The 14,947-nt window shown below is 34.8% G+C and overlaps 1 protein-coding gene across 2 annotated transcripts in view; it reads left to right on the forward strand.

Moving 5' to 3' along the window:
• Nucleotides 1-14,947, forward strand: part of DAAM (disheveled-associated activator of morphogenesis-like protein) — a 53,643-nt gene that overhangs the window by 34,517 nt on the left and 4,179 nt on the right. For both annotated transcript variants that reach the window (XM_017615380.1, XM_017615379.1), the window contains exons 2-6: nucleotides 7,693-8,274; nucleotides 13,520-14,065; nucleotides 14,131-14,328; nucleotides 14,404-14,625; nucleotides 14,697-14,874. In XM_017615380.1, coding sequence (XP_017470869.1) covers nucleotides 7,693-8,274; nucleotides 13,520-14,065; nucleotides 14,131-14,328; nucleotides 14,404-14,625; nucleotides 14,697-14,874 — 1,726 coding nt within the window. The remainder of the gene's footprint in view (nucleotides 1-7,692; nucleotides 8,275-13,519; nucleotides 14,066-14,130; nucleotides 14,329-14,403; nucleotides 14,626-14,696; nucleotides 14,875-14,947) is intronic.

The raw sequence follows: 14,947 nt of genomic DNA on the forward strand, positions 1-14,947 counted from the left end.
TAAAGACATGTATTTACGATGTATTGTGGAGCGAGTTTCCATATTCCTTGTCAAATCGGTACTTACATATATACACATGGCTGTGTATTTGATGCATTATGAAGATTAAAAAAGCTTACTTTGCTATTTCTGTGACCAACATTTACTTTTAATGTGTTCCAGTTAAGGAAGATATTGGAAAAGATACATTTTTACTTTTCAGTTTGAAAACTCCTTGAAATTTATTTATTTGACAAATTTCCACGAATTTTTGTTAAAGCCACGTTTGGAGACTTTTTGACTTTATTGTTTTTCCAATCATATGTTACTAAAATAAAGGTTTTAGACACTCAAGACTATAAATAAATTATTTAAAATAATTTTTAAACTTTGGAGAGTTTTTAAAATTAATGTTTTTTATCAATTCCTACTTTGCTAAGATTTAAAAAATCTTTTCAACGTAATATATAATTTTTGCCTTCTATGGGGACCAAAATTACACAAATTTAAGAAATTTCAAAAAAATATAAAAAAGAAAAAAGTTTTTCTTGCTAAACGGTGCCTATTTGAAAACAATAAAAGCCGCCAATGACACCGCCAATTGTTTTTTTTTTTTTAAGAGAGAAGAACCGTCTATTCTCCTTTGCCCTCTTAAATCTCATATAATTATCCGGAGCTTAAGCAAAAGTGTCAATAAAATTACTACATATGTATGTATGTACATATGTATGCATGTATAAGACAATTTTCCCCACACCAAACAGGTGTGAGCTTATAAAGCTAGGTTCTTGGCTGTTTAGAGAAACTAACTGATATAATACACACTCGATACATACAAAGTATATATAAAGTAAAACTAAGAACTCGTTTGTCTATAAAAGTTTACAAAGAAGCAGTCATAAAATATTTATTACAATTTCATAAATGCTGCAATTTTGTATATACATTTTTGCAAGTCCATGTGGAGGACTACATACCTGCATACATTCTTCTGCGGGGTAAACTGCATGCAATTGTCATTATTAATAGCCTGACTTACAAATATGGTTGCAATAAATCGATATTTCAACGCCGCAAATACCTAATTTTTTTTTTTTCTAAGTAAACAACTTTCGATTTTGCATTAATTAAAACAAAGACCAAACAATGCAGACGCTTGATTTATGTTAAGTCGTTTAGTTGGTCTACTAAAAGCAAGAAACATTAATGGGCTTTAAAAATCAATTAATTATAGTAATCAAGCACACATATTTGAAGGCAGCGGGCGTACATGACACCAAATCTTTAAAAAAAAATTGATCTAGTGCAATAAAATGCACATTAATTACAAACATACATATGTATGTATAAATGTACACAAATATGCTTTCAAATGCCCTGCAGTAAAAAGTTATCAATTAATAAAAATAACTAACTTGTAGTTAGCTCTTTTGCGAGATTTCAACAAATAAATCACTTTTAATTAGCTATGAAGAAACTAGCTAACTTAAATATCCACCTACAAAAATTATTTTAAATAAACTTTTTTTTCACTGAACATATGTTTTTTTTTCAATTCAGGACAAATAAAATGACGATCGAAATTTTATATTATCATTTTGATGTTATGTCTAACGGATTTCGAATATAAGACCACCTACAGCGGAATATCTAAACAAATTAACAAATATGTAGGTAAATCACGTTATCATTTTCTTAGTGTTATTTTAAATCCAAAAGTAATTAGTTACAAGTTACTTAACACCTAATGCAGAGGAAACCAGCCCTCACTCTTTTAGGGCCAGAGCCCTTCAAAAGTAAACAATTCCGGACGAAGAAAATAACCAATAAAAAAGCTGCCTCTAGCCGACTGCTGGATAGCTAAAAGTTAGCCACAAACTGGTCCTATTTCCTGCAGGGTATGTACCAAGATCTACACAGATACATGCATACATAAATATGTACATACGAGTATGTGTGTACATACATCCTTGCATATGGTGTGTGCTAGTGAACATCTAATTATTCACTTTAGTTATTAATAACTATTTTTTTAAATGCATTGAAATCTTTATTTACATGCATTAGTACTTTTAGGTTAATTAGACTCGGCTTATATATATATATATATACATATATTCAGTTTTGTTTTTGGAGACTTTTTGAAATTGATTTGTTTAATGAATTTCATCCATATAATGGTAAACTCACTTTTGGAGACTTTGTAGAGTTTGTAGTTTTTATTGTTTTTCGATTGTTTAGGCCAAAAAGAAAGGATTTAGACACTCTAGTCAATGTAAAAAGTGCTGAATTTTTTCATTTGGAGAGTTTGTAAACCTGTTCATTTTTTGGATGAAGCGCTAAAGTAATGTTTGATTTTTGTAGAGTTGGGAATTTTTTTTTTTAATTTATTAAATTTGTAAATTTACTTTACTTTGTCAGCGTTTTCTCTTTAATCTAGAATCCTAAATTGCCATTCAAATTCAATTAAACACGCCGGCATTTTCTACGCCACATCTGAACGGCAAATGGTTTTAATGAGAAGCTTCTTTCATGGCAGAAATACACTCAGCCGTTTTCTATTGCCTGCCGGGGAGCGACTGCTAATAGAAAATATTATATTATTTTTTTTTTGTTTTGGATGTTGCGAGGAACAGGAATCAAACCCCAGACCTACGGAGTAGTAGTGCGCTGCTCTCAATAGTGTTATAGGTTGTATAGCTTATAACCACTCGACCACGTCGATCCACCAGATGCCTGTTAAAAAAAAATATAGTTTCAGCATGACAGTTAACTTTCTTGTCCGCGGGTATATCACTCATTTTTTATTATTTAATAATACTAATAATAATAATAATAATAGAATGACGCTTACACAATATGTTAGTGTTTGGCCGAGCTTCTCCTCTGATTTGTAGCGTGCGCCTTGATATTCTCTCACCAATGGGAGGAACTTGCAGTTTACAAGTTTTGATTGCTTTTTTTATTATCAAGATATGTAAGAAAACGAATAACCTGTTTGGAGAATTTTTCACTTCCTGCTATATTTTCCTGAATATGCATTAAACGAATAATATTTAGCAAAATACGCATTTCTATTGACTAAATGCGTGGGCAGTTTTTGGAGACTTCATAGTATTATTTCTTCAATTTAAGGCGTATGTCTGTTTTGAGACTTTTTTCTTTTCATTCAAAATTTTCAAAGGCCGGATTCACAGTGCGTAGTTAAACCATTGTTATCTTAACTAACAACAATAGTTTAACTTTGAGTTTACATTCAGTGCCGATTCACAGTGCTTAGTTAAACTGTTATTAGCCTAACCACTAACAAGAGTTTAACTTTGAACTTATATTCAGTTAACTAACTATGGAAATTCATATCGCCTGAAAATATACAAATTCTAAAAATCAATACAAATTTGAAATTCGTTCCCCAAAAAAAAAATCATTTCACAAGAGCTTAACTATGGAGTCACGCTGGTTTGGACTTTTGTTAACTGAGCACTGTGAATATGAAAACCGAGCAAATTGCATTGAAAAATTATTTCATCAAAATTTGAAAAAAGTATGAATTGGGAGGTGCTTTACATGCCAATTTGCGCTTAAATGGTTTCAGTATAGAGAAACATTTCAAAGTTTCTTTTGAATAGAAAAAGATCAGTGTTATATGTAGAGCATTATACTAATTAATGAAATATGTATGTAGTAAACTATAGAATGCACATTCAATTTGATCACACTCGTATTATTCCACTTTTTGTTATAAAAAAGCAAACCACTGTCTTATAAGTACATCTATGTATGTAAAGAATTTGTTACTTAATAAACATCCACTACACAGTTACTCACGAATGTAAAACATTTAAAAAGCATTGCAAATGTATGGATACTATTTGTAAACCCATTAAAACAACCATGGCATATTTCACCTATGCAAATGTATTCGACACTTGACGCCTCCACAAAAAAAAAAACCCACTTGTTGCCTATACTCGTACAATATTTTCAATTACCATTGTTTTATGACTCTACATACAATTACAATTACATGCATATCAACCAGCTTGCATTTAATAGATTACGTTATTTGCACATTCACATGTCAATGCCTGCTGCATTTATTTTTATCCGCTTCTTATTCTTGAACTTTAATTTGCATATGAATGCACACATATTTACACAGCATTACTTACATATGTATGTATATACAATTGCGCGGTTGCAATCATTTATCAATTTTATATTTTATGAGCAGCAACACCTCTTATATATGTATAGACACTTTTGTATTTATTGTCTTGGTTGATACTTTAAATTTATTTGCTCTGCTTGTGACCTACCCGCTTGACGAGAATCGTACCGTCTTATGGGAATTGGCATTTAAATTTTTATACTATGGAGCACTTTGACTTACATACATATGTATGTACATTAGACTGCACCCCTCCCCATCAAAAAAATAAAAATAAAATCGTTACCGTTTTTCCGTTGGAATTATAAAATGTACTATATTTTAGAAACATGCGCCAAAATATTTCGGAAAAGATATTAATCAGCCTTACTTACTATGGCGGAATAGAAATTTTCTGGTGAAACCTTTTTTGGACGAAACTCAGGATAAGGCAGAATGTATTTGCTATGGGCGGATGATAAAATTTTCGAGTGAATTTTTCTCGGGTGAAACTCAGGATAAGGCAGCTGGACCGATTTGAAAATACCTCAAAAAATTCAAATTTTTATGAAGAAAATTGGTTTTTTAAGGATTTTTTGAAGAAAAATTCCCTCAGATAGCAAAACAGTTTAAGCTTAAAAAATCTGCATACAAAAATGTTTTCACTGAAATCATAATGATGAGATTTTTGATGCTGTTTTTAAACTTTTTCCAAAGACTGGTTTAAGAAAAACTTGAATAACTCAGCCAAAACTTTATCATTTTAGGCTTATGAGGTATCATTACTTTCTCACTATTTTTATTTTTAAGTCATTCCAGTTTGAATTAAGATTCGTTGATATTTGCAAAAAAAAAGTTGGGACACGAATGAGTTTATTTGCAAAGAAATAAAAAGGGTGAGAAAATTCCTTTATAATAATACCTCATAAGTCTAAATCGCTATACTTTTGGCCTAGTTATTCAAGTTTTTCTTTAACCAATCTTTGAAAAAAGTCCAAAAACAGCACCATAATCTCATAATGTATTATGATTCTGTTGAATTTTTTCTTTATAATTTATTATAATTTATTTTAATTTTATTTTTATTTTTGTTTTTAGTTTTTTTTATTTTTTGCTATCTGAGGGAATTTTTTTCTTTGGGACTATTTTTATTCATCAAAAACTCCATTTTTGGAGATATTTTCAAATCGGTCCAGCTCAGATAAATTTTAATATTTTTCCGAAATATTTTGGTGGAAATCTTCAAATATAATACATTTTGTAGTCCCGGCGGAAAACCGCTACTTTCTGGTGATGCAATCTAATGTACATACATACATACATATTCATGTGCGTATTTATTCCTCAACCTCTTTGCATTGTCACATTGACATTCAACTCGCAAAATAAAGAAGCGGTAAGACCGGTCACCGATTTTCCACACCAAGTTTACCTTAAGCAATAACCATTGACATGAATTCCAACTGAAGGTTAAAGCATCATTCCGGCCTTATACTGAAAAGCTAAAAAATGGGTAAAACTTTTTTGGTGAATCTAATTGGAAAATGTGCAAAACGAAAATGTTTAACACCTGAATTACTAAATTGGTCATGTACATGAAAAACTTTGACCATTAATGTGAACGGTTGCTTAAACTCAAGCATCACGAAAGAAAACAAAAAAGAGACTAACAAACTATTTCGCAATGAACAACTGAATGCTAGCGATTATAAAGAAATAAGCATCCATTAACATGTTACTTTATTTTACGAAGTGAAGCAAGCAACTTTCTATCAAACGGAATCGGTTGCAGCATCGATCCGGCATCCATTGGGACCTGTATACAACAGGAAATCGGATTCCTATACACAAAGCATGTACTCTATTTAGTCTTCCATACACAATCCTCACACGCAACCTAAGTTTACTACAAATGTGTTTAGAACATACTGGTGCTGGAACTTATAACTAGCTCTTATAACCCCCATGTATATATATAGTACATAAAACAGATACAGACCCGAATGAAAAATTCACTCCTTCCTTTCTGTATACTTCTTCTATATACAATTGGGGTATTCACAATGGTGCGGTAAGTGTCGTATTGTTGTATATCGTAAACTTTAAAAGCTTAAATAAATATTTAGAGCGATTTAAACAACAACCAACTTTTTTGTAGCACTGTGAAAATTCATGATGTGACTTTTGTGGTACCTTGCAAATCCCCTTAATATATTTTTAGCCGCTTAAAATTTACGGCACACAAAAATACGACACTTACGACACCGTTGTTAAAACCCCAAAATGTGTCTAGAAATGTATTCAACTTAATTTCGTATAATTTTTTCCCCCATATACGCACTCCATGCACCACTCCCAAGAGAAAACAGCGCACGAAGTCCTCGAGCACGCAACGCAGGCAACCAAACCGCTCAGTAAATGGGCCTCTTGCATAAAAGGTGACCTAAACAGACTCCTTATTTGCACTGATGGCGTGAGCTCAAGAGTTTGTGCTGGAAATCGAGTCGGAGCTTAAGATCCCTTTTTCGGCATGAAGTGCTGAACACATTGAAAACGACAGGTCACGGGCCACAGCTTCCAATTTGTTACCTTCATTTAGATAATAACGCCATGTCGATAGAGACATGAATTTTTTTGGTATGGATACTATACGTATTTACTTAAAATTTAGTAAAATTATTTTCTGTAATTTAGTTAGTATTTAATATTGTTCTGTAATTTAATGCTTTAACTTTCGCACTCATATTTCTCATTCAATTGCAGTTTAAAGACTTTTCTACAATTTAACTTTTTTGCAGAGCTTGGAGACTTGCAGAATTTGCATTTATTAAATGCTTCGAGCATTGAAAACTCGGTGCTATAGATTCAGCAGCATATCTCTGATAATTAAACATAGTATATACTTTGGAGACTTTCAAAATTTTCATTCATTAACTGCTTTGAGCAATCTAAAGTCCCAGCTATAGATCCAGCAGCATATATCTGGAATTTGTGTTTAGTGTAGATTTTGAAGACTTATAAATGCTCGCTCTTTTAACTTTTTGGGATATTCTAGGCTCTTAATTATAGTTTGCGCGAAATGTTTTGTATTTGGGTAGCGGTATAGAGTTTGGAGACTTTTTAAATAATTATTTAAAATATTTCAAACTGCTTATTGAGTATGGCCGCATCTTAGGTTACGGCTTAAATTTTTTTTCATAGGCTGTTAGTCTAGAATCTGGATTTTAATGTTTTAGGGAAGCACACATTTTCATTTTTTTTTTTTTTTGTAGAAAAAGAGAAATTTCTCTTTCGTTTGAAACAGCTAAGGAATTTTTTCAGCTAGCTAATGTAAAGCTTGGAGAATTTTTAATTTTCGTTTTAAACAGCCTTTAATTTTCTTATGCCAGCAATTTTATGCCTTTATGTTTATTAAGTGCATGAAAATCCGTAAACAATTATTTTTGTGAAAAATATTTCAATCACTTGTACAAACTTTTCTCAAAATATAATACATATCTTCCTTCTCTTTGCCCTTAAATCACTAATTTCAAATATTTTCTCCCTCTCTTCCCTTTCTACAGACACTTCAGTCGTGTCCCATCGGCTGTGCCAACGAACCGGACACCCTCAGTGCCAACAACGACAGCCTACAGACGACACCGGATAGCACGCTCCAGAAACCGTCGCACCAACGCAGCAACAACAACAACAACAGCGAAGCGCACAACAATCACATCAATAGCAACAGCAACAACAACAATCATATTAGCAACAGTCACTTAACGAATAGCGCCACCAGTGACACATCATCGGCGTCCTTCCAACAGCGTTTCGATTTCAATCGTTTAAAGGCGCGACTACCAGAATTGAATTGTCTCTATAGCTTACAGCGTTATTGGCAGCAACAACAACAGCAGCAACAACACGAACAACAAGGCGTAGATAATTTAACAGCGCCGCACAGAGATGAAGCCGGCGGCGGCACTAATAATAGCTCATACTATACAACCAACATTTTAGGCTGCAGAATCAGTTATCCATTTGGTAAAGAGCAAAAGACGGACGCGATTAAGGAGACGCCATTACAGAAATTCTATCGGCATCAGCAAGAGAAGAAAATGCCAGCATTTCGAGGTAGACGTGGCTGGTGTGGGTGTTTTCAGGTGAGTGTGCCTGGGTGCTGTGTTCAATGCCTTCAACTCGTTCGTCCGCTTAGTTTAACGACAGCAAGTACTATATAAAAAATGTGCAACGGAGCGTATACGTAATAGTAGCCATAATTGCCGCTCAGCGCAATCATTCGCAATCTTTGTTGTTGNTTGGACCGTATTTTTTCAAAGATGCTGTTGGACGCAACGTTACGGTGAATGGCGATCGCTATCGTTCGATGCTAACAAACTTTTTGTTGCCAAAAATGGAAGAACTGAACTTGGTTGACATGTGGTTTCAACAAGATGGCGCTACATGCCACACAGCTCGCGATTCTATGGCCATTTTGAGGGAAAACTTCGGAGAACAATTCATCTCAAGAAATGGACCGGTAAGTTGGCCACCAAGATCATGCGATTTGACGCCTTTAGACTATTTTTTGTGGGGCTACGTCAAGTCTAAAGTCTACAGAAATAAGCCAGCAACTATTCCAGCTTTGGAAGACAACATTTCCGAAGAAATTCGGGCTATTCCGGCCGAAATGCTCGAAAAAGTTGCCCAAAATTGGACTTTCCGAATGGACCACCTAAGACGCAGCCGCGGTCAACATTTAAATGAAATTATCTTCAAAAAGTAAATGTCATGGACCAATCTAACGTTTCAAATAAAGAACCGATGAGATTTTGCAAATTTTATGCGTTTTTTTTAAAAAAAAAGGTATCAAGCTCTTAAAAAATCACCCGTTACATAGACCAATTTGTTGCACGGTTGTTGGGAAGAGGTGTAATGAGGAAGGTGGTAGAGGGAAAATCATTGAAGTGTAACGAAAGTCATTTTCGTTCTTGCTAGGCATTTGTTACTTCTTTAAGCGCATCGGAAATTGTTTAGTTGGTTTTTGAGTGCGTGCAAGCACTCCTTATTGCAGTGTATTGGCAGTTAATGCCAATTAAATGGTTAACCAGCGCGGCGCAGTGCTGAAGAAATTCTTGCAAATTCTCTGGCGAATTAGAGCGTGAAAATATGCAATTTGGCGCCATTAGAACTGCACTATTAGCTGATAGGCTTTAAATTTAGAATGTTTGAGATGATATTTTCATGAGCATATTTAATACATATATAGTTGGTTTAGAAAAGTACTGAGCTCCATTCAAGTTCACCAGAAGTTCAAATAAGTTGATTAAAATAATTTTGAAATTTCGGAGAGTTTATAGAAATAAGCTGCTACAAAATAAGTTTTAACGAATGGAGAGTTTGGAGAGTTACTAGTTTAATGAAAATTATTTATCAACTTGTTTGTAAATATTTGCAAAAACCAACAATTTTTTTTTAATTTTTGAACTTGTGTGGACTTTCAAGTTTATTAAAAAAATTTACTCATGTGCATAAATATTTGCAAATACTTCGAAATACTGTTAAGAGAGTAACTTTTATTCAGTGTAGAGTTCGTAGACTTTCTTAAAACATTGCAATTTTAGTTTCGAAGCAAAAGCTCCAATTTTAAACTCTGATCATCTCCGAACTGTGACAAAGGAGTCAACCCTCAAAAACACATCGAGACCTAACCGCCAAAAAATGTTAGCGACATTTCTTTCAAAATTTTATTTTTGATGCAGAAATTCATCTCGATGCTAGGAACATTTCCGGGTCAAAAATAAATTTTCAAAAATGCCGCTTACGTCTTTTTGGCGGTTAAGGCTCGACATATTATACGTCCTCAATCTGACCTTAACTTTTGATTAGATATGGTTTTATAACGACATGAGATCGGAATGACTAAGGAAGCTTATTTTACTTTTATTTTCAATCTTAGAGGATTGTAGTTTTTTTACGGAAAAAATAAACATATGACTTCACACACTCATTAAAAATCAATAGATAATTTATCTATGTGGCTTGTCGAGTTTTTATTATCATTTTGTTGAATGGTAAGCCTTTTTGAGAGGAAGGCATCCTCTACGTTAAAAAGACCTGGTGTAGAAGGATTGGATTCACATGACATTTGAAATTGGCGTCAGTTGGCATAGAAAATAATCGACTGGCGAGCTGTCGCGGACTCGGCCAAAGCCGCTTAAACGCTTACAGCACCATTAAAGAGGCCTTTTGAACGTTGTTTTTCAGGCTCAAAGTAAGACATTAAACTATAGTTGATAGCTAGACTAAGTGACACGATTCGATATTTGGTCAAGCTCTTATCTCTGCACAGTTTTTTGACTTTTCCGCTTTTCGACTAAATCGAAAAATCTGGAGAGCATATACAGACCATATGCTTGTGTTTTTAAGTTCTGTTTCATTCGCCCAGCGAGCAGAGGGAACCTTAAAATTGGTTCATCTACTGTAAGTAGATAATTTTCTTAAGCGCTTTCTAGAGCAGCATTCTGATTTTTCGCCCGCTGGAAGTATTCATGAAATAGACATACAACTTGGTACTACGAAAGTAGGTCATGTTAAAAGCAAATTCTGGAGGTATTCCACTCCGTCATCCTCCAAACAGCTAGGTAAATAGGGAATCAAAAAACGATACAAAGTCGTACTGCGTAGTGTACTAATGAACAGTATCCAGTGTCAGGACTCTTATTAAAGCCGAAAAGTTGTGCTTACCCAGCTGTAGAAGCCCCTTTTGCCAATTGCGGTTGACTACCAGTTCGAAATACTTTGCAACTTTGTATGCAAGAATTTTATGCAGGCCCAGTTGCCACCGAAACTGCTACACCCTCCATATTAGAAAAGATTGCCGCTTGACTGTCAGAGTAGATATTTAGCCTTCGATTAGGTGTTGTAAATGGCCAGTAGACTGCGTCTCTTATAGCGGCTTACTCTGCCTGAAACACGCTGCAAAAATTACTGTGGGCATATAAATACTGTAGATATATGATCAATGATTTGCATTAATTTTTTTCAGTCATAGTTTAAATATTCATTTTTATGTTTAATAAATTGGCGTTTTGGAGACTTATCACTTCCAACATTGTTCCTTAAACATTTAGATATGCACATAGATATCCAAAACCCTTTGTAGAAGCTAAGAAAACTAATTTTTGCTTGTGGAGAGTTTGGAGAGTTTCGTAAAATTATTAATTTTAAATGCGATTTGAGTATATTTAATGTACAAAGTGTTTTTGTAACTATTTGACTCCCGAAAGAATTTGTAGACTTTCAAAATTTGAAAACAAAAATTTTTTATTTTAATTTCCTTATAAAAAGGTCAGTATTAATTGGCATCAGTTTTAGGACAGCGGAGACTTTTAAAAAAATTTTACTCTCACACAATTTTGATAATTTGGGACCGGAAATTTTCATAAATCATGTCTAATACCGCAATGCCTTTAGAGTGTTAGAAGAAAAATTTTTGGAGAGTTAGAAGGAAACTTTGACGGCTCGAAAGAATTTGTAGACTTTTAAAATACTATCAGTGGGCCTTTTAAAATACAAAAATAGAATTTTGTTATAAAAAAAGTTTAAGATTAATGCAGACATTGGTTTTAGGTCAGTGGAGACTTTGAAAAAAATTTTACCTCACGCCCTTTTTATAATTGGGACTGGAAACTTTCATAAACCGTGTCTAATACCTCAAAGCCTTTGGAGAGTTAAAAGAAAACTTTAATGACTGCTACAGATTGCGAAATTGATAGTTACTTCGAAATACTTTCATACTTATGTATGTAGACAAATATACGCTTTGCATTTAACTTTGTGCAACTCGTTTCTTCTTAAGCACAACATTACGCATAAATATGTACATGTGTATATGCACAGACATATGTATGTACAAACACTTACACAAAAAAATAATCACCTGTTCATTCACCTCACGCACTCATTCGCAAAATTTACATCCAGATCATTACATTTATATGACCTCTTAACTTGCCTTAACATATTGTCCATGCTGGGCCCGCTTTGAATTCATAGTTCGCATTAAAGTTCGCAAAAAGCAATAAAAGAAGTGCACCTTTTTAGCCAATATCAGTTTAATAACACATTTTTGCCAAACTCTCGCTTTTCGCCAAACTCGCTAACTCTAACGTAAAACATAGCACTTTATGCAATTGCTAATTACGAGGCCTTACTCACTTTCACACCGAAATTTGATGGCATAATTTTTGCTTACATTGGAAAAGTTGCACCAATGGGAAAGTTGTAACTGGCTTATGTAGTTGCAATCACTTTGTACAACAACAGCAAGTGCAACGACAATTCCCAACAACAACAGTCGTTGCTTTTTAGTGCAACTATGTATATATATGTACGTACATATTTTCCGCATACTATCTGCAAAGCGGATCATCGATGCATACGCGAGTAGTCAATACTTGTTAGAGTATAGTAAAAGTCTCCATATTATGGCTCGGTTACTTTCTAAGGTGTTGACATAGTTAATGTCATTCGATTTAGCAATATTTATTGATATTGGTTGCAATTTTTCGCTAGTTAGCTTATGTTGCGGTTTGTTGTTTTGGACATTTGCACATTTGCACATAGCGCGCAAATTAAGCTAACCCGAAGGGATAGTAAATATTAAGTACATATTAACCTTGCGGTTAGTCACGAAATACTCGTTGTTTGTTTCTTAAAGTGCTAAAATAGTCAATTGGTTGTTGTTATAAGCTGTTGGAAAAATTTGGTATATCTCCGGAAGAAGATTATAATGTTTTTCGACTTTGGAGACTTTTAGTAATGAAGCATTTAATTTCACTTTTTGTAAGGAATTGCTAAAATGCTCAATTTGCTTTTTATAATAAAATTCTTGATAGTGGAGAGTTTGGAGATTTAAGCTTTTTCATCCAAAAAATTGCAACTTGAGTTTACAATTATATAAATAACTAAATTAAATCGTAAAAATAATATTTTAGCTGGTGGAGAGTTTGGAGACTTTCTTCTCGTGGCCTTAAAATGATGTGTTGTGCAAAGAGTCACTGAAAATTTATCTTGTCAGTGGAGAATTTGTAGACTTTCGAGTTTTATTCTATAAAATAATTTTTTGTTCAATAAAACAACAAATAAACTAAGAAAAAATATAATTTTCCTTAAATGGACAGTGTGCAGTCTTACATAAGACCTAATAAGTTCAGCTTAAACTGCAACAGAAACTTAAAATAGTCCACTATAATATAGTAAGGGTTTTAGAGGCTCATATATGTATAGTAGTTTGGAACAAACCGAATTCAACATTGTGCCATTTTTCGCTCTTATACATACATACATGTACATATATAAGCTACATCATTATCATCATTTATCCCCTCTTACCGATTCCACCAGGATGACGAGCCACCCGAGATATGCGTTGTTGAGGGCGCTTTCACGCTACAAACGCTCACACCCACACAACCGATGCCACCCTTGGATGAGTTGGACGTCAAATTCGCCGAGCTTGTTGAAGAACTCGATCTTACCGCACCCAATAAAGAGGCTATGCTCAATTTGCCGCCGCAAAAGAAATGGCAAATATATTGTTCACGTAAACAGCCGATCGATACAACCGACGGCAGTGCTGCATCAATTACACAACCGCCCACAGCCGATTACTATATTGAGAATCTAAAAACCTTAGAACGCTACGTACGCCTCAACTCGGACGATTCTGCCTGCATGGAGTACTATTTGCGCATCGAAGGACATGGTCCATTTCTGGATGCGCTAAAAACAGCGTTGCGCACGTCAACTCACAGCTTTGTGCTGCGCTTTGTCGATCTGGATGGCTTGCCATGCCTACTCAATTTGCTGAAAAAGATGGACACATGCGTGGCGAATAGTGATCTGCATTACAAAATAATCGGCTGCATCAAGGCGCTGATGAATAACTCGGTAAGTTGGGCGCGTTGCTAGCGGAAAGTTAAAAATTGATTTATGAGCACTATTGTTTCTTTTAGACCGGGCGCGCTCATGTGCTGGCGCATCCCACATCGATTGACACGATCGCGCGTTCGTTAGCGGCCGATAATATCAAAACGAAGATTGCAGCTTTGGAAATCTTGGGTGCTGTATGCTTGGTGCCTGGTGGTCATCGCAAAGTGTTGCAAGCCATGCTGAACTTTCAGGAATTTGCAGCGGAGCGCGTGCGATTTCAGGTAGGTTGAGAGAAAAGACGAGGAAGAGCAATATATTTCAGTCTAACTATAACTCGCTTAACACCGCCTACATAGACCGTCATCAACGACTTGGATCGCAAGCGAGGCGACTATAGCGACAACATCAATCTGCAGACTGCCATTATGTCCTTCATTAATGCAGTGCTCAACTACGGACCCGGACAGGAAAGTCTGGAGTTCCGTCTACACTTGCGTTACGAGTTTCTGATGCTCGGCATACAGCCGGTGATCGATAAGCTGCGTAAGCACGAAAACGAAACGCTCGATAGGCATTTGGTAAGTAGGACAGACAAATGGAGCGCATGGCTCCTGCAATCTTACTAAACATAACACCTTTCTCTTTGCAGGACTTCTTTGAAATGGTGCGCGCCGAGGACGAGAAGGAGCTAGCGCGCAAGTTCAATCACGAACATGTGGATACGAAAAGCGCCACGGCTATGTTTGATTTGCTGCGTCGCAAATTGAGCCACTCGCCCGCATATCCACACTTATTATCATTCTTACAGCATATGCTGTTGTTGCCATGTGAGTAATCCTCTAAGCTAAAATGCCTCTACCAGCGTTTACTCTTTTTTTTTCATTTCTTTTTGTCGTGCAC

Source organism: Rhagoletis zephyria, unplaced genomic scaffold, assembly GCF_001687245.7.
Source record: "Rhagoletis zephyria isolate East Lansing unplaced genomic scaffold, Rhagoletis_zephyria_1.1 Rzeph_scaffold_01008, whole genome shotgun sequence".
Taxonomy (NCBI): domain Eukaryota; kingdom Metazoa; phylum Arthropoda; class Insecta; order Diptera; family Tephritidae; genus Rhagoletis; species Rhagoletis zephyria.